Genomic DNA, 20,738 nt, shown 5'->3' on the forward strand with positions numbered 1-20,738 from the left:
ATGTATATACTATGGTAAAGTGCTTGCATTTGTTGACATGGAAATTGGGGTGGCTATTACACTTTGTTGTGGTTTGCATTCATCTCGAAATATAATAAATAAAACTAACAACGGTATTAAAAAGTTTGGGTGCGTGCTTTTTAGGCTTATTCTTTTTGACGCTTAACTTAGAGCTAATAAAGGCTCTATTTCTTGAGGATCCTGGACTTTGGGAGCAGGTTTTTTTCGGTATTTCTTCTGCAACTTTGTATTAGACAATTTCGACTTTATTTTCGAAGAAGTTTTATTATCAAATTCGGTCTTTTTCGGCTCTTTTTCCCTGTCCAGCTGCTCTAACTGTTCAAATATGTTTTTGGGATGCGGATGAGAGTGTGGTGCAGTGGCATTTTTGGCCGCATAGACCACCACAAATTGCGAAAATGCCGTATCAGCGGGCGTGTTGATATCGGCAAAATCGCGAAAATTGGCAAACTGCTCCTCTGGATATGTGTACTTTTGTACAAATCCCTCGGATGGTCGACCGTGTCCATTGTTAGCGTCTCCATAGATGTAATCACTGTTATCTTCGGGGTGATAGGGCATTTCCTCCTCCGGATAGAAAGTTCCACCTCTAAGGACACCAAAATCCCCACTTCCAAGTATACTGGCATCGAAAGTCCGCTGCTGAGTTGCTGGCTGTTGTTGTTGAGTTGACAAGAGTGGAAGGGGTAAGGATAAAGGAGTTGTCTCCGATACAGGCGGGCCGTGTCCAAAATAGGGTCTGGAGTGGCCCAGTGGAGGAGCCTCATGGTAGAAAGGTGGGTAGAAATTTTGGGCAGCCTGCGTATGAGAATCGCCAACAATCTTCGTATTTGGATTAGCAATGGGCCGGAATGGCTCCTCCCCATCAGCATTTTGTTGGGCTGCGGATTGAAATTTTCTGGGTTGAACTCTAGGATGAATTCTAGCTTGAATTTGTGGCTGAAGATGCGTTGTGGGCGGCATATGAAAGTGTTGTTCATGTGACTTTAGTACAGTGATTGGCGAAAAATCATTTGGCTCCATCAGCATGTCGCCTTCCTCTTCCGGAAATTCGTCTGAAAAATTTTAAATGAAGAGGATAATGCAAAAATTAGTCGAAGTAATCTACTTAAAGGGTTAAAGAGACCCGGATCCTTAAAATAGACTGTAAGAATCGTTACTTTGCATTCGCCTGTCGTTAAGGATTTTGTTAGCCTACATAATTCCAAGTTTTAATTTCGGTCTTTAAGGCAAGGCTGTCGGGACTGTTATATTCGTTTTAACATGTTTTAATTTTAATTTGAAATATTTTTTAAAACTTTCGGCCGTATGATCGTATGTACAAGTTTGGCTGGTTTAAACCATATTATATTGTTAAAATAAAATTTGAAGACATAATGACCCTGATGGCGATAATGATGTCGGTATAGATGTTTATGGAGATGTCCATGTAGATGGTTTAGTACAATAGGGCATAAGCATTAAATTGAGCGTGTCGTGCTTAAAACAAGAGTCCCGCGCGTATGTTCATTTTATATGTATGTGTATACTCATATCATCATGACATGAGCAAGTCTATTTACTCACTTACAACAAAATTGCGCATTGTGGTCGTCGTCGTTCGTGTTTTTTTCCACGGCTCTTCTTAATTTTTTTTTAGTTTTCACTCTCTAGGTTGTCCCTGATTATATGTACGACTGTATTTGATGGCGTCGTGGGCGTTGGCCGTATAATTAACACATAGTTACGTGTATGTCTATGCTGCACTAACCAACGAAGCGGTAGGATGCGTGTCTAATTGAGCATAAAATGACCGCCTTAATGCGTCCACCATAATAAATAATGATCAAAATATAGCTATATAGTGATCACAGTACGTACAGTAAAAATTGTAAAAAGACGATGACATGAAAACACTCTTCGACCAAGGCGACAGAAAAAAAAGAAAATGGCGGGCTATCCGGAAAACAGGGTTAAGCAAATTTGTACAACACTGGTTTATGTGCTTCACAGAAAGTCAAGACCCATTATGTATTTATCATGTATGATAATGTTATGTTATGAATATTAACATATAAAATTCTGTTTTGCTAAGAAACGCATCGTAAACGGCTTCAAACTATTCAACACTATTTAGTGAAGTAGCTGATATTAGATAGTCGAGGAACTCGTATTTATTTTTATTATTACGCTCCGTATCTCGCAAAATTTTCCCACGTACCCCCATTCGTTCCTATTTTTCAAGTACTCCGCCCTATTCCGACAATCGGCTTGCTGGCATCATCTATCCCCTGGGTTCCACAAATCGCAATCTCCTGCGGCAACTCATCAGCGGCAGTGTAAGGTTTTCCGGCACATTGTTGGTACAAATAGCACCACAAGTGTGTTAACAAAGATATGATGGATGTGGCTTGTGATTGTGTCCACTGCTTTAGCTTTTACTCGGCACCTCATGACTTTCCAAATCAAAGGTGCAAAGAGGCAAGTGTCGACACTTTCACAACAGGTTAGATGAAACTGACTTTTGGAGTTGATTATATTTCATGGGTTTTAGGAGCTTGGTGGTGATCAAGTCTTAAAGTCTTCAATCACTCAAAGCTATCAAATTGACCTTTCTTCTTTATTCTACTTTCAAAACTAAATGTTTTATAAACATTCAACAATTCAAGTCCTCATGCAATATCCCAACAGTCAGTTATATAGGTGTTTCACGACCTTTGGTATTTCAACAGCAACTTGCTAGATCAGGGTGCAGGATTTTCACAATGACAGCTGTAACGTCGATTATTTACGAGGTCGTTACAGCAGCTTGCATACTAAACTAAATGTTTGCAATTAGCTGCTTTTTATGTTGCATTTTAATGAGACTTTTGCCTGTGTCTTTATTTCTATTTGCCGTATTATTACTTTTTTAAGCTCACCACCTTTTTGTCAAGTTTTTCCGCATTGAGGCGAGATAAGCTCGAGGCTGCATGTCAGCCACTAAAGTTGTCTTCATTTGCAATTCGATTGCACTTGACTGGGCCAAAAAGAACCTGGCCAGCTTCGGCATGATGTTTTGTTATGCTATAATGATAATGACTCAGCTCTAAGTCGAGGTTTACCAAGTTTTTAAGCGAAGCCGGCCGGCTATACAGGCGGTCAATGTCAGTTGCTATTGGGATACATATTGCGATTGGGTGTATGAGATATTTGAGGAGGGAAAAATTGTACGTGTTAAAAAAAACTACTTGGACGAGTCAGCGTGAATCGCTTGTCAAGACTAACCACTCAGTCAGCTTATGCCACCTATTTATTTTCAACGCTCATTTGAATAATAATAATTAATTTCGATTTTCTTGGGCTTTGAACCGCATTGTTACAGGTTTATTAAATATTATTTTACATTACATTTATTAAACTAATTAAAAACTATTAAAAATGTAATTTTTGTTTTAATGTTCAGCTGTGTACGTAATTTCCACTATGTTTGTAAGGCCATATAAGATCGTAACAATAATTGCGATCAAATAACGTTTTAAGGCATATGGTAAAAGCCTGCTTAAATATTATCAACAAATGTTCGCATGACTGGCTGGATGAAAGGGGAGGCGCAGTTGCTCCGTTTTACAATGTAAGAATAAACAATTTCTAAGTCATGTTTTTGGAAAGCTGGCAGAGACAATGGGGTTCATACGGACAGACAGATGAAAGACCACTAGTGGTTAAGTATATACATGTATACATACATACTTTTACAGTTAGAAACACAAATATACTTTCTGCGATCCCAGCCAAAATATATAAGTGCGTAGCTTCCGCACCATTAAGTCGATAATAAATGAAAAGGAAAAAATTGTTGGAAAAAATATCAATAAAATTTGTTGGGCATGCCTGTTGTACACTTGAACTTTAAAGTTCAAAGCAAGCGGTTGACATTTAACTTGACCAATAAAGGCAGAAGAATTCTGCAGCGCCAAATGTCAGGCTGAAAAAAAATCCGAAAACGAAACAAAAGACTTAAGCGCGAACGTGCCTCAAAGACAAACTTCGAAGGGGTGGCAATTGTGTGGGAGTGGTTTATTTATGCCGAGCACACAAAATCTATCGTTTCACATGCAGTTGGCAATTTTTTTATCAACCCGCATTAAGCAATTGACATAGAACTCAAGACGTCGAAAAATATTAAGAATGCTATGTTTCACTGTCTTCTGTTTCGTTTCCATTTCAGCTTTTGAAATCGAGACTACAATGGCTAAGAAGAGCCGTAATTGCTCCGACTGATAAATGAGTTTGCGCCAATTTGAATTTGAAAAGCGCTCCAACTTTAGCATTGGGGCTAATTTCTACACACCACACGTCGTTCGGCAATTAGCCGTATTTCAGCCATGAGCCAAGTCAATTTTGTTTTGAACTCGGTTTCGGTTTAAGTTTCAGTTCACTTTTATTCGGCTGAAGTCTTTTGAGACTTCGAGTTACAGATATGTGCCGGGCACGCCAATATGATCGCCATTAGCTTTAGGCTTTGCTTAAATACCAACTTTATGCACACATGCAAAAATCCAATGTTCATTCAGTTGCGTGAATTTTTTTTGATAAACAAATTTACTGAAAAAAGAGAGAATACTGCTCTGGCAATGAATATTTTTTTAACAATGTCATGTTGAAATAATTAAATTTTATAATCATAAAATAACTGTATATTATTGCTCTAGTTGTATTACTATAAAAATTGTATTGACGTCAAAACAATAATTGTGTCATACAAATTTTTGTCTGTAAATAAGTAGGTGCATTTCGAGTCCAAGCCCCAACCAAATCTTCCACACATCAGCACATTGCAGTAGGTGGAAGGGTTTACTGCGCTTATTAATATTATCCATTGAGGGTAATTTCCCCGTGTTCAAATGTCCCCGGCTAACGCTTCTACCATCTCCTTCTTGTTACAAAAATAAAATTAAAATTTGATGCAATATGTCTTTCGCCTGCAATAAAGATTGTCATAATTTTACAATACGCGTTTGTGCAAATTTATTATAATTCTTTTCATTACAATTTTCAGGGTCATCATTCCGTAGAGATGTTTACATAAATTTCATGTGATATTTTATATTTTGATTATAATTGTTAATGGCATGGTAAACCTAAATTAAGCCTTTGTTTTAGAAACCATTCTTGAAATAATCTTTTTCTTCTCAAAGACTTTCGGTCCCCGCATTCTCATTAACCGCTCGACTAATGGTGTGTTATCATTATGTTTTATTTTGGCCCCGGCATTGTCATTGAAGTGATTCATTAAGCTGCAGTTTTACGCTAAGCCGAGTTTAGCTCGTAATTGGAGCCAGCCCGTATTTTCCCCACCCGGGGGCCATATTTCCGGCTCACTCAGGGCTATTGTCTTAATGGCTTACAAAGCATAAAGTATTGTAATGAGTGGAAGGGGGGTTTACACCCCAGGCTGGCAATCTTACATGGGATTGGGAAGTGGCCCTGGAACCTGTTCTATTTCGTTCGTTGCTAAATTGGCTAACAGACATTTTAAGTCAAAGATTTCCAACTCTTTGCCTCATATTGGTCAACCGATCGATCGACTAATTGAACATGACATTTTCCAATAAACAACAATTACCTAATGTCTGACCTTAGGTTGCTGTAAAAATGGCATGATTAGCGGAGCAAAGATGTTTGTCTACATGATGAGCACCAATGTCAAACCCAAGCGAAGAATAACAATGGCAGCTCAGCTCATACACGTTTTTATAGTTAAATGTCAACCACTTGGCCATTGAATTTTTAGTCAGTATCTGAAATAAGTATGATTTGTTGAGCCTTTTCACGGACAACACAATTGCCATCAAAATGTTCATATCTAAAAGGCAATTAAATTTGTTTAAAGCCGAAAGGCTAATTGATGAGGTGTCAGCGCTAAACGCCTTAACCCTTAAGGGTAGAGTGCAAAATATATTGATCGAGCTTATCTATGGCGTTTTTTTGTATAGTCTCAGCACTACTTATTAAAAAATTCAATAAGCTTGTCGTGCAGTTGGTATCAAATTTGAATTTGGTTAGTTTGGAGGGATCATGGGCTTGAGGGCCAATGACGGAGTGGTGCTCCGTCGTTGTTCGCAGAGTAATTAAATACAGAAGGTTAGTTGGGTAAATAGTTTATTAAGGCACATGATGGGTTTACAGGGCTACGATAGCGAAAACGTCGAACGGGGGCTTTTTAGTCAAAAATGCATTGCATTGTGTCTAAGATGCACAGAATTCAAGAATTAACATATACAATAAATATTGTCACCTTAACACAGGAAAATTGTGGTGTGACGTAACTTTTTTTGAATATTCTAACAAGACTTTTAGAATAATATTCTTGATTATATTTCATTAATTTTTCGTTCTGCGTACTAGTGGGTTCTCTGCAATAAATCACTGTGGGTAGAACATTGCCAGGTTTTATTGAAATTTTTTTGTCGCACACCCGCTAACGTTTTCCCTATGAAAACCATGATCACATGATGAAGAATGAGTATATATAATTATATATAATGCTAACTGGCCAAGGACAGGCAGCTAGTTAGTTGCGTTTTGTATCTGTGGTCTCTCCCATTTTCCATAATGTTGTTTTGTATTCAATGATTGACTAGCCGACTGGCTACCTGACTGACTGACAATGCATGCCTCACTGATCCGTGTGCAGTGGGTGGCCGATTCTTGGGGCATTGAATTTCATGGGTGCCCAGGCATTGTATTAATTTGGTCGTAGACATATGTATTCTTGTACTGCAAAAGCTAAGAAGCGCATTCATGCGATTCTCTACGCTTATGCAATGTTTTGAGCTACACCTTTGTCTGCTTGCTGCCAGTCAAGCGTCGCCTTTTTCTTTTATTACGTCTGAGAAATCTAGTGGGTGCGGTTCTTTGGAAAGTGAATATACTTGGTAATGGTATCGATATCCCTACGATTACATGTACCAGGCACTTAAGTGGTCAAAAGCGTTTGTATTATATTCACTTTACTGACTAAAATAAGCCTTGTAGCACAATGTCACGTGATGGGAGTGTGTATTCGTAATCAGGACCACATGCCGAGTCCATGTGGCCATCTCTGGCGGTACGTATGAATGGGCAGAACCATAAAAGCGAGAAAGTTAAGCTAGCTTCAAATTATAGTGTTATCCAAAACCAAGTAAAAACAAGAAAGGAAGCTAGCTTCGGCAATCTAAGCTGTGTTGGTAAATTTGACAGAAGTTTATACTCTCTAAAGTGCAATCAAAGCCGAATCCAGCACATATTACAATAAATTCAAAAGTATCAGACTGTCTGGGCGAAATCCATAATTGAATACCTATGCTAAGTAAATCCTTAAGTCCTACTAAAATATTTTTTGGGAAAAGTCCAATTTTTTCGCATTTGTTTTATGGTCAGAACGTCAAGTGAATTAAAATGAAGACGAATCAAACGAAGTGGCATGAATTTTAATGGTGTTTTACGCACAAGTATATATATTTCATTTTGAGCTTTGTGTGGCTGAATGGTTAATTAGGTTGCAATTGCATACTTGGCGCATGCTTGATGTGAGCATTTGGGCATTGAACATTGGAAGCTCACTCGCTGAGTCAGCAAACGTTGCCGTACGGCAAACACGTTTTCAGATCAAAACTGGCAGGAACTATAGACCATGACACGTACACCGAACAAGTAGACAACGGACAGTTTTTCACATGAGCAACAAGCGATTTCGCACCATTCATTTCGGTTTTGTTACTCGGGCCAACAAGGTGAAGGTTGAGGGACATTAAAATGGCCCCAAAAGGATGACAATGGAAGAGAACATATAATTAATTAATTTCTGTCTTTAGATATATTTCACACTTCACATTTGTACTATACATATTAATTGACCACGCCACATCGATGTCCAATGGCAAAAAAAAATAAGTTACAACAATTCAATAATGTAAGCGTAGAATAGGTTTAAAATAAATCTTAGCTTCGTGGGCAATACCAGGATCTGCATGTTATATTATGGTACATACTTTACATATGCCATTTAGTATTCTTAAATCTTAAACGTTAACAAAACAAGTAACTTGCTAAAATATTTTCTTTATCTATAACCGATAACTCCATATAATGTTGCATTGATAATCAGAGTAAAGCTTTGAAGCCACATTCAGGGTTGCAGTGAAACCCCTACCTACAATTCGGCATTCCTATCTGAAATCCAAAAAATTATTCAGTTGCATGGCTAACTGCTGAACTGCAAACTAAACCACAATGATTTCTGTTCACTTAAAAAGCTTGGCTCATCCTCAGACTCCAAATACATATTTAACTGCAAAACTGATTTGATTTTCTGATTGATTTTCTGTCTGTTTTGTTATGAGTGGGGGGAGGCGATTATTTCAACACTACCCACAAACCGGTCATTATGTTCATAACGCAATTTGCATTCACCTTTCCAAAAGCTGCGTATATTATGTTTGTTGTCTTTACGATTTTTTGTGTTTTGGCTTTCGGGAAATGGAACTTTGCTGTGATTTGATTGATTGCAATAGCCAGCAGTGCGTGTCGAAAATGGCCAAAATGCTCAAAACGACGTTCAAAATATTATCCTATGGGCCAACGAACCGAGCAATTACGTTATATTCGTTTATTTTGTGTTATTTTCCCTGCGAAAGCAAAGAAGACATCATTAAGTTTGAATAAGTCGATTGCCACACTATTTTTTTCAACGAATTGCGCCAAATACCTTCGACACACAAAGGCACGAAAAAACAGCTCAAGTTTACCGCTTGTAGCTCGAAAATCGCATTTGAAATGTTAGGACAGCGAAAGCCGCAGCACGTAATTTATCAGCCCAGAGAATTTTTTTTAAATGAAAAGTGTATGAAACGAAAAGGAGATACTCTTGATGGTGTTGATGTGTACTTCATGCGTTAGTAGCTGGAAAACAATGTTTTGCAATTTACAAATAATATCCACAATAGATTGAGTCCCTATAAATTACCTTCACATCAGAAATATTGGGTAGCATAAGACAAGAAATCAGAGCGGAATACAATTTTATCTCTATGCTTTAAAAATAGTATTTTTACAGACGTTACTTAATAAATAATACACATCCTCGACGATGATTACTTGTCAAGTCAATCTATACATAGCCGTCTGACTCCCCATATTACTTGAGTATCTTATAACCAAGGCAAACTTGAAAATTATATTGTATATATAGTATTTTCCAATACCCTATGCACAGAGTGCCGCAAATTTTCATTTCATTTTATTTTGATGCCAAATCGATTTAAAAAAAAGGGAATGTGGTCAAATGTGACGCGTTTTTTGTGGTTTATTGTTATATTTTAAATAATTTTGCGCCATTTTCGTTTATTGTAGATCAAAAATATTAACCTGAGTTTGCTTCTTTAAATTTGGATTATGTAAATTGGGATAATTCGACGATCTACGATCGGTTAAAATGGTTCTACTCAGTTGTTACAACCGTTTGACGATGTCATAAGTTTCCACAAATGAGTGATGTGGCATATGTACCCGCCTTTCGTTTTCATTTTAGCCCGGACTATTGTGTTGGTTGCGATTGCTCTCATTTCCCAATAAACACAAATCTCAATCACAGTGCTCCAAAACTTAGTGTACTTTTAAGTCATTCAATCAGGTCGCCGAATGTAAAAGTTAAAACCAACCATTTAAATAAAACACAATTCGCGGACATAACAAGGACAATAACATCAACATCAAAAATAATAAATAAAATAAAACTCACAAATCGAGTAATAAATCGATTTTAAAGTCGAAGGGGGCGTGGCCACGTTCTGAAACAAACTTGCACAGCGTATACGTTATTAGGATGCTGTCTCAGCTTTCTTAGCTGTTGTTGTTCCCGAGATCTCAATGTTCATCCAGACAGACAGACTTGCATGTCCAGAGCGACTCGGTTATGAATTACAATTACAAACAAAATAAAATAATTTTTTTTTACTTATTATTCGCGTACTTAATATTTTTATCATAAGAGCGGCTCTCGTAAATTTAATTCATTGTTCAAATGAATGGAAATTATTGTTTGCTTCAGTTGCACTTTAACGCATCATTTTCTCAGATTCAATGTGATCATTATATACTTGAGGGTTGAGACCTGTGGCCCAAATTGGGGGCGTCATCATCAGTGCGCCGATTGTTCAGATCTGTCCGCTCTTACATATTTTTTTGTTTTTTCACAAGCCTTATACCCATGGCTTGGGAAATTGTCACAAGGTAGTTGCGGTTGTGATGTAATCTGTGGTTTTTAAATTTGCCCCATTGAAATAAGTATTGAGCCTCACACGTAGTTTCAGAAGATTGTTCAACGCTTTTAGGACTATAAAAGACATAGTTTAGGATTGTTGTATTAAAATCAGGATCAGGTCTGTGAGAAAAATATAAATGGGGACATTTTTTTATGGCAGTTTGGCAAAAACACAAATTAAACCCATTAAGACATTTCCCAGGGGAAATATTTTTGGTTTTGAGTGGAGAAAAGTGGTACATAATTATTGGAAATTCGTACGAGACATAAGAGAGCAGACGGAAAGAGTCGCTCGCAAAATGTCAGATATAATAGAAGAAAATTACGCCAGCAAACAGAAAAAGGGAAAATCAGGCCTGCGGTACTCTTTTCCCCTTTCTTTTCTCCTTTACCCTTCTTTCAATCTTTACTATAACTCTTTCAGTATTTGGAGAAGATGTGGCAAGAGCTACGCGAGATGTCTGGGAAAACATACCTGGCATTGTTTTTCGATGGCCACATTTTCCCATCTTCAATCCCCCTGATAACCTATTTTTGATGTATTTTTTATTACATCGTTTCTGCTGACTATTTGGTTGACTTCCTTTTCGCCTTTTTGTTATATGGCTTGCTCAACTGCAACCTAAAAATTAGCAACTCCAACTGAGATTTTTACACATTATTTAACCCAAAACTGATTGACACATTTTGTAATAATTTTTAGCGAAATGGGGCACTTGTGATTATTACCTTGAATTAAAATTTAGTCGATTCTGTGGTTGCGGTTACTGGAAATTTATTTATTTCTATTTTTTAAGATTATATGTGAGGCGAGGGTTACGCATATATAGTTTTAGTGCTGTCCCAATGTTATGTGTCTACTTTAACGAAAAACAACAAAGGCTGACTAAGTGAAAGCGCTGCTGCCACAAATCAAAGACTTCAGCAGCGGTAGCTGCTCAACTTATCACAAGTCGAGAGGCTATGGCCAATGGCCGCTGGTTGATGACTTCAAGTCTCATAATTCTCGTGGCAGTTAACAGTTTCACTTTCACAGCAACTAATTAAGTCACAGATACAAACAGATTTAAAAACATACCATTTTTGTGATGGATAGCTTCCTGATCCGGTGCTTTGGCCGTGGTTACAGATGCAATGAAGAGTACTATCAGACAGCCGTAGATAACTGAGTTACTGGATGCAAGTGCTCCGCTGATTTGGTTTGGTGTATCTGCTGATTTTTTTGATGTTTTTTCCAGAAACGTTAATATATTTTTTTGTCTGCTGCTCCGACAGATTTTCTTCGACAATGCCATATTTGTATTTTGTCTTTTTAATGCGTTTTATAAAAGCAAGTATGTATGTTATTGGGAAATACCTTTCTATCAGTAAATTCGTCGCCGAAGCTGCAAAGCAACAACACGAGCAATGAAAACTGCAAAGTGAAATTTCACTTTCGGACTTTGAAGTGGAAACTGAGATCAGGCTTAAGATTGGTTTTTTCTCTTCAGTTCAAAAGCAACTCTGCTTCACGGAAAAAAATAACACAAATTCACGGCCCCACACAAAGGAAGACTGTTTTCTTCAATTTCACTTAATACTTTACCTTCTAAATGGAACTATAAAAACCAATAACAACTTCGATTGCCAATTTATTCGATTTACCCCAAAACATTATTAATATTTTATTGCCGTTCCTGCTTATTTGTAGCTTTGACTAAAAAAAATTATTTTGTAAGGTAGCAGCAACTGCAACAAGTATAATCTAAGTGCAGGATAGCTGTTTCTGCTTTTTCTACCACATGCAACGCTAAACTATAATGCAACTATTTCTTCGACCAGTTTGGCCAAGAGGTGTTGTTTTCGTTATTGTTATTGTAAACGCAACTGCAATGTAGTTGTGCAGGAAACTATTAGCGCGGAACAGTCAAATACCGAAATTATTTCATTCGATTATTTGTAACTTATTTGCATTTCGTTACAGTTTTGAGTAGTAATTATTTTAATTTTGAGCAGTAATTATAAATGCGGAAATGGGGCGCCATAAAAACATTAGGCACTTGAACAAAAAAATATAAAAAAAAAACTACTACACACAAATGAAAATAGGTGCGATGGGTTTGTGTAGCTATTCATATTTTGTACTTTTTTTGGTATTATGGTAAATAGCTGAACACCTATTAAAAGTAGACACACACATTCTTTCGGGGGTTACGGGGTTCGCAAGTGGGGTACAAAACGCACTTTGTCAACTGGCGGTTTAAATCGCGCTGGCGGCCAAGTAACGCGACGTGTGCCAAGCGGTTCCAGCGAGCGCCATCAACGGTCTGAGCGGCGCTTGCGCAGTCGTAAACTTTTAAGCTGTCGTACTACAGGCGGCTTAAAAACAAAGAGTGGTAGTCAGAGAGAGCGAGCAGCACTGGGAGCGAGAGCATAGGTTTTCATGAACAACGAGATAGCTTTCGATCAGCTGAGCAATGGGGTATACTAGGTATGTTAAAAATTGTAAATCAGGTAGAAGAAAGCTTTTTCGAATGCATAAAGTTTAACATGTTTTTTTTTAATTATTTGAATATTTATTTTAAGACTTGCGGTTTAAAAAAATAACAGTGCCGCCATTGTTAGTAGATACATACATGTATGCAGAATATTACCAGCCGCCATATATGTGTAACTAAACAAATATTTACTTTTAAATTTATATCTGAGTACCGGGTATCTGATAGTCGACGAGCTCAACGTTTGGGTTGCTTCTTATTTTTATTTGTCAAGCTGCGTGCCCCACAAACCAGTAACTATAGTACAACTGTTTTGCCTGCCGTTTGCGGCTACCGCTCCTCAATGACTGAACGAACAATAGCACGTGAGGTGACTACGCTCCTCCTGGGCCTTAAATCATACTGGTCCTGTATATTATTAACCATTAAATTTTTGTAAAACAAACACACAATAAAAACAAAAACATCAAAGGGCACGCTGGAAGGGCTGCAAAAACTATTGCATAAGATACTGGTCAATCATAGCTTAGTTGGTTAATTAATCGAAGTAGTCAGATGTGCCATTGAATGCATTGTCCAAATTGGTATTAATTACCATTATCTTATGCGATAAGGTCGAAAAATTGTTGTTTCTTGGCGTAAAGTATTAACGCTGATTACAAGCTCCATATTCGACATAATTTGACTATTGCCAGTAAACTTGGATAACTTTGACTGCTAGGTTTTGGTGTGTGACTTATGAAATATATAAATGGCTTTAAATAAGTGGTTCCTTACAAAGCTAAGTCCTACATGTTAATGTGGCCACCACTTCTTTAGATAAGGTGACTTCCTGAAAACTTAACTCAATACATTTATACCCACGCACGCCTATGTATATCTAATAAAAGGCACACATTTTCGCTTTCTTTACGACTCAAATTCTTTGCAAGGAAACTATAAGACGTTTTTACTCTACGAGTGACGGATAATATAAATATTTATTACGATACCAGTTAGGTGGCGTTTTACTTTTCGGCATTTTATTTAGCTCAATATTACAGTCGAGAAATCTAATCCTCACTCAAACTTGTTCTCTGTTGCTAATCTCATAGTTTTATTTATTTATTTACTTATACTTAAGGGTATGGGAATGGGTTTTATTTGCTTAATATTTTTACATACTTCCCAAGGAGAAGGAGATTTCTCTTCCGCTAAGGCTCCGTAGCCTTGCAGCTGCGAGGCTTACCTTTTAGCGTTAATAGTAAGACGTTTTTAGGAGGGGACAACCAGGGCGTACCTCACAATTCAGGCTTAAAAGCAATTACGCACTCTTTGCAGTTGTCGCCGATGTCGATGTCTCAGTTTGTGTCTGGATTTTCAGACGGAGTTGGTCTGCACCACCGACTTCCTGCTTGAGTCGCAGCAAATACGTTTCCCCTTTATCACCAGATGACTCTTATTTTTTTTTTTTGCAATTTTTGGTCTGTCATTAAAAAGATAGTTTTCTCTTTTGATGCACATTTTTATAAGCTGATATTTTACAGACAAGTTTCAAAATCCAGTTACAATTCTCTTCCTGTAGGACATGAACAGGGGTTGACATGAATCCGTGCATCTCGAGACAAACGGTTGTTATAGAAAATCTTCATCATAACCCTTAGTTTTGTATATTTGCATTTGTCTGCCTGCACATATTTATGATAACTAGCAGTTCCGCATTGAAGATATTATTACAATTTTTTGATTCGAATTAACTGATTTGTGGGCTTCTGTTGTCTGTAAGATACTTTAGACTATTCTTACAATCCCTTTTACTCATCCGGGAGCAGGTATAAGTAATAGTAAATAAAGAAAATAACAATAAATCACTTATCCAAACAAGCGCCAATTTATGTTTTTTGTATTTTTTCGTTTGTCAACACTTAACATGGGCTTTAATAAGAAAAAGATACTGTGGCGCCATCCTTTTTAATAATTGAAGCTTAAACTAACTAATAGTGAAGACACGAAGCAACGACGCTCCAAATGTAAAAACCAAAATACATTGTAAACTTAAACCTAATTGTCTATGCTATTTTTATTCCAACTAAACTTGGGAGTCTTTACATAACTCTTAAAAAGTTATTGTAGAGTTTATGCGTTTTCATAAGTCAAGATTTTAAACGATTAATTGACTTGAAAAAATGTTAATAGTTTTGTATAACAAATGTGGGTAATAAAATTGTAATTTTTTTATTTTATTTGCTGATTTCTCTTTATTATTTTAAGTTTACAAAACTCTTAGTGGAGACACGAACCAACGATGCCATTATCGTGTTTTGATTTCCACGTTATACAGTTTCGAATGTAAGAACCTAAATACATTGTAAATTTAAACTTAATTTTCATTTTTATTCCAACTCAACTTTCTACTAAACTCCAACCTTATTATTATTATATCTTATTTATATTATTATATCTTATTTATATTATTATATCTTATTTATATATATATATATATCTTATTTATTTTAAGTTTACAAAAAAAAATATGAAAGTTTGGAGTGAGCAGTGGCCAGGAACGCAATAGTTACTCCCTGGTAACAATTTAATAAGAATAGCATTTTTACTTTTACAATTAATATAACTGTAACCAAAATTACACTGATAAGCGACACGCCCTTGTCGCCCCCACAACACGCAAGACGTTGTCACGCAAACAATTAAAAACAAAAAGACCCGTTACACAGCTAGTGGAAATGCGAACACGAAATTTCATAATTTTTTTGGGATACGGATGAATTTTTCTTTTTTTGGCAGATCAAAAAAAAATGAATAAAGATCATATTTTTCAAAAGTGTAGACGTGACAGTTTGGGGCTGTTTGTGGGCGTTAAAGTGGGCGCGGCCACTTTCGCTGCGTCATTGTCTCTGGAAACTGTATGGTTAATTTCAACTCTATAGCTGCTATAGTTCCTGAGATCTCGACGTTTATACTGACAGACAGATAAACGGGCAGACGGACATGGCCAAATCGACTCGGTTCTATTGATCTTAATCGAGAATATACTCCATATGGTGGGAAACGATTCCTTCTGCCTGTTACATACTTTTCAAAGAATCTAGAATACTATTTTTTCTACGAGTAACGGGTATCAACATGATTTCGTTATTTAAATGTATTTTATTATATGTTCTCATCCCAATATAAGTTGAGTATCGGGGATCTGATAGGCGAGGACCCCGACTTTTCCCCTGTTTGGCTTACAAGTTTTTGATGAAGAAGGGACAAGTGGCAATTTGGAGAAAGACACACATTAGTCAGGTAGGCTAATTGAGGATGAGAGTTGTCTTGACTTTCGGGCCCGGTCTATGGTATTTACCTGATTTCTTCGGGAAAATGAAAGCATCGCAAGACCATAAACGACTATTTGGAAATCCAACAGTTTGCTACCAACATTTATTGGTGAATTTTATTTGTATATTTTATTATTCTATTAAATATCAAATTTTTTTAGCTAATGAGGATACTGGGTAATAATGCTTATGCCAAAACGCAAAGAAAATGGAATTTAATCAAAATGAATGTGACCCCATAACTGTGTCTTTGCGATGCACTTTCCACGCCTTATGTTTTATGAAAAGTACTAATTCGTGTTTGCAATACACAAAAAGTGACTTTAAATTCAGATAGAATACCTCAAAAGGTGAGTCACAATCTGGTAATTCAAAGATTTCAAGGCATGTGCTGGTTTAGACAAGTGGATCACGAACACAAACTCGATCACGATCGCCAATCCACATCAAAGGTTACTCATAGGACATTCTTGAAACTCCCTTAGAAATTACAGTCACAATACCGGATTTTATATGAAGCACGAATTAAATCGAGTTCAACTAGTTAGTTAGCATTTTAAGTCGTCTTTGGGCTTTAAGTTTAACCTTGAACGCTTTTGCGCTCTTGCCGGTGATTAAGTTTGGCAATAAAAAATAGACCAAGTTGATTGCCACGCAAATTAGCAAAATATTAAATAAAATTGTGAGGTGGTTCACTCACAGCAATAATGTCAACGTGGTAAATGTCATCGAAATACATATCGAGAAAGGTAAACAAAATACAAAAAAGAGAGAAAAAAATAGACAGAAAGGGGAACAAAAAAATGTTGTTCACCTTTCAGTTGGGTCTGCCTGTCACTTACAGCCTAAGTTTGTTACATGTTCATCTGGTCGCACCAAACAAAAACAGCCAAGGTCGTACGAATAGCTGCAAGACATTTTTTAAAATCTTTATTTTTAAACTAATTTTTATTTTTATTTAATTACCTTAAAACAAAAATTAAAAGAGAGTAGCTAAATTATTACGTTTACCATAGACATTTTAATAATTCAAGAAATTCAAGATTTTTAATTAAAATTTTTTTGAATGAAAAAAAAAATTGAATACAATAATATGGTCTTAAAAACTAAATAAATCGTGCAAAAAACTCTCAAATTGACACTATTTTAATGTATATCCTTTCTTTTTATGAAAATGTTACCTGAAAATACTTGACATAGTATTTCGTCCCTGGCTGTCTGTTGTAGACACATTTGTATGCAAATGCCAAACGGTGGTTCGTCTTGTTTTTTTCAGGTTTATTTGTTTATGTTTTATTAATTTTATTATTTTATTTAATTTTTTTAATCTCGGGTTTAAGTTTCTTGAGATTCAAACTTCGGTCCCCCTCGTTGACTTCTCTAGTCTGCCGCCCACTCCCTTTGCGAGTCGATTACTGAATCGATTTATTGCCAATTTATGTAACTTTCGGGCATCGTTTTCAGTTCGATCTCTGTCTCTACTTTGATCTCAACACTCGCGTTGCGTCGTGACTCAATTTCAAAATAAACTGTTTAAAATTAAATTTTCGTAATAAACTAAAGCTTTAGAGCAACACAAAAGCACATTAAAGTGGGTCACAAAATGAATACAACAAAGTGAAGTAAAAATTAATACTTTACAAGTCATTCATAATTAAATTAACAATATTCGATTTTGCATTTTTTTGCTTATTGCTGTATATTTATGGGTGATATGTATGGCTGATTGAAAAAATTACATTCAATTTTTAAGTTTTAATTAAAAAGAAGATTAAATGAAAAATGATTAAAGATATATATTTAAATGAAGGATATAATACATTTGCAAATCTCTGGAGCAATATAAAAATAATCAATTATAGTGATATAAATAGTTCGGAAAACAATTTTGGTGGATAAATAATGCCGCCGTTGACCTTTATAACTGTTCAACTCAATATCCAACCTTCACGAATGAGGAAATCTCACACGCCTACTTATATATATTTCAACTAGAAACTACTGGAAGGTCGTCAAAACTGAACACTTATTTTGATGTTCGACGCAAAAATGTTGTCCAATGATTCATTAAATGGCAGCCTACATAAAATATATTGCTATGGTCCTACAACGTCGTCGTGGTTATTAAATTGTTTCTTATAACTCTCTTGACAGGCCAAGAATCGAGGTACATTGAACTCCTGGGGACACTTCCACATAGTTGGGTAAGTTGGGAAAAATCTGTGGAATTATTAAATTTAATATGAAAGATCAACCAGGAACCTAAATATAAAGAAGTAACGCAAAGTTCTATGTGATCACAGGAGATTACTTCAGAGTTATAGCATTTGGGGATACTACGTGTTCAGACTTTGTAAGTGGTTTCCACAGGGAGAAGTTTATGGGCAATCCGGTATTTTTGGATTACTCTGCGAGACGAGTCCACACCATTTCCCTCTCCTCGTCCTGCAGTAGCCTCAATCCACTAATATTAAACGCCTCTTTCCCCTTATAACACACACGGCTCTTGCATAATAATTGACAGTTATAAATTTTACTTGACTTAACATGCGCGGCCAGGTTCAAAATATAAAAAATAAAAATGAGAAAAGCCAAGTCGATAAACAGTCAGGAATGTACATATGCGTAGCAAGACAAAGCAATCAAATCCAATATTTAAAAAAATTATCTCGGAGCCTCTAAATAAAAGAAATGTTTTTTATGTTATAGAGGAAATTCAAGCAATATTTTTTTACCACCCTTCTGTTTTTAGATAAAAGAATAATTTTATTTCAAGTAAAATTCACAAAGCGAAATTTGATCTACGATTGTTTTTTGTGTAGTGTCTTGAGCAGTACCTAATTATTTTTGGCTTTTGTCCAGTTTTCCGGTCAGTTATCGCCCTCTACTCTCTTTAAAGTTCACGTAACTCTTATCGGCAGAGAGAGACAACAACTGAGGGAGAAAAAGATCCGGGCAATGGCTGGGTCTACGTGCCAGTGTTGTCTTTTTACATTTTTTTTGAGTGGATTGGGGATTGGAGATCTCGGCGACGCCAACGGTTGCAGACCGCATTAACATTCCAAGTTGGCCACTCCTGTTTTTGTACATCTGTATGCAGATATGGCACACGTACATACACATATATATGCAAATGTATATACAAATAAACTTGTATACGTACGCTCTCATGAACACTTGAAATGTTGGATAACAGTTGTTTCTTTTCTTTTTTTTCCATCTTTGGTGCACTGGTTTTTATTACAATTTTATGAGCTTTTACACTACATAAAAGAGTCCGTACCTGGAGTGATTTAATCTTCTTGATGTGTTCCTTTGAAATGGTACCGGATGTTGGTATTTTTTTTTTTTTACCTAAAAATAGGCTTACGAAGCATATTGTAATGCCCCCGATGCTGGCTATTTAAAATTTTATTGTGAGCTTTAAGTTTATGGTTAGTCAAAAATTAAACATTTTGATTATCTTTATATTACAATAAGTCTAAAATTTACCAGCTGACTACGACTTCTTTTAGAATTTTTTTGTAATTTGTATACCCTCGCAGAGGGTATTTTGATTTAAGGCGGAACATTTAATTTTGGTTTCAAATTGATCAAAAAAGAATAAAATTGAAAATATTTGAAAAGATATCATAAATAGTTTTGCTTTCTTCACCACAAATTGCTTTTTCTGTTTTTTTTTTTTTTTTTAAATTTCTGTAAGCTTTGGCCTTCCTGAAGATAGATTCGATTCATAACTCTTGACCTCGAGTCGCTCCCGACAAAAAAAAAATCCTGTTTACCCCAAAAAACAGGACCAGGTTTTAATTCTTAATTTTTGGTTCATTTTCTTGTTGGTTTTGAGTCGCATTTCTTATATGCATGTATGTACATATGCATGTCCTTGTCGTGGACATGTCGGGGTAACTTTATTAATCTGGCCTTGGCATAGCTTGAGTCACTCATGCAGACGTACTTACCTATAAGACGATCACTCGAAATTCAAAAAGCTTACGAAGCTTCTGAAAAACACGATTATGGATAAACCGAGGACAACCAAAGATAGTTGAGGATTCCTTATGGTAATAATGCATACATTGGGTTATAAGGCACAATCACTTCCTGGTTCGTTGCACTCGATGCAAAGAGGGAAGCTCTCACCTCTTCTTTTTGCCAATTTTGGTATTTGAACGCTGTAGTCTATAGTCAAGTGCCGAGACTATTAGATACCCGTTACTTAGCTACAGGAAGGGCGAAAGAGATTGAGATATGGGTGCCACTGGCTTAGTTACAACCTGGCTTTGCGCTGAGTAGTCAGCCAGTAGAATCTGCAAATTCATCACGTAGTGAGTTAACATGTACATATTCGAAAACTTTTTAGTTGTGTAACGAATATTTATGAGACGAGGCAATTCCTTTAATTTCCCTTCTCGAAAATGATAATTTTTTCAGATATTTTAAATTCACCAATAACCTTTACATCACACTGAACAACGAATTAATGTGTCAGTTGAATACATCCAGTTTTTTGGTCAAATGTTTTTCTGCCGCACTGTGCGGTGTCGAATATATAGCTATGAATGTACATATATACGTATCCCAAACTATGTCACATCGACCTGGTGATCTCTCTGCTGGAATTGCATAAATACTCAGTAAGCAAATGAGCAATGGTTA

General features: G+C 36.2%; 1 protein-coding gene and 1 long non-coding RNA gene across 6 annotated transcripts in view; both read right to left on the bottom strand.

Annotated features, from left to right (window-relative positions):
• Positions 1–20,738, bottom strand: part of LOC120285297 — a 114,505-nt gene that overhangs the window by 7,066 nt on the left and 86,701 nt on the right. The window lies entirely within an intron of this gene.
• Positions 50–12,636, bottom strand: LOC6724766. Of its 4 annotated transcripts, none has more exons than XM_016173193.2 (3): positions 12,512–12,636; positions 11,367–11,673; positions 50–1,076 (listed from the first exon to the last, which is right to left on the bottom strand). In XM_016173193.2, the coding sequence occupies exons 2-3, from the start codon at positions 11,581–11,583 to the stop codon at positions 163–165; spliced, it is 1,131 nt and encodes a 376-aa protein (XP_016037519.1). In that variant the 5' UTR covers positions 11,584–11,673; positions 12,512–12,636; the 3' UTR covers positions 50–162. The 4 variants fall into 4 exon arrangements, with proteins under 4 accessions (XP_016037519.1, XP_016037516.1, XP_016037517.1 ...); XM_016173190.3 differs by having other exon boundaries at positions 11,367–11,596; positions 12,466–12,624; XM_016173191.3 differs by having other exon boundaries at positions 12,466–12,624.

Source organism: Drosophila simulans, chromosome X, assembly GCF_016746395.2.
Source record: "Drosophila simulans strain w501 chromosome X, Prin_Dsim_3.1, whole genome shotgun sequence".
Taxonomy (NCBI): Eukaryota; Metazoa; Arthropoda; class Insecta; order Diptera; family Drosophilidae; genus Drosophila; species Drosophila simulans.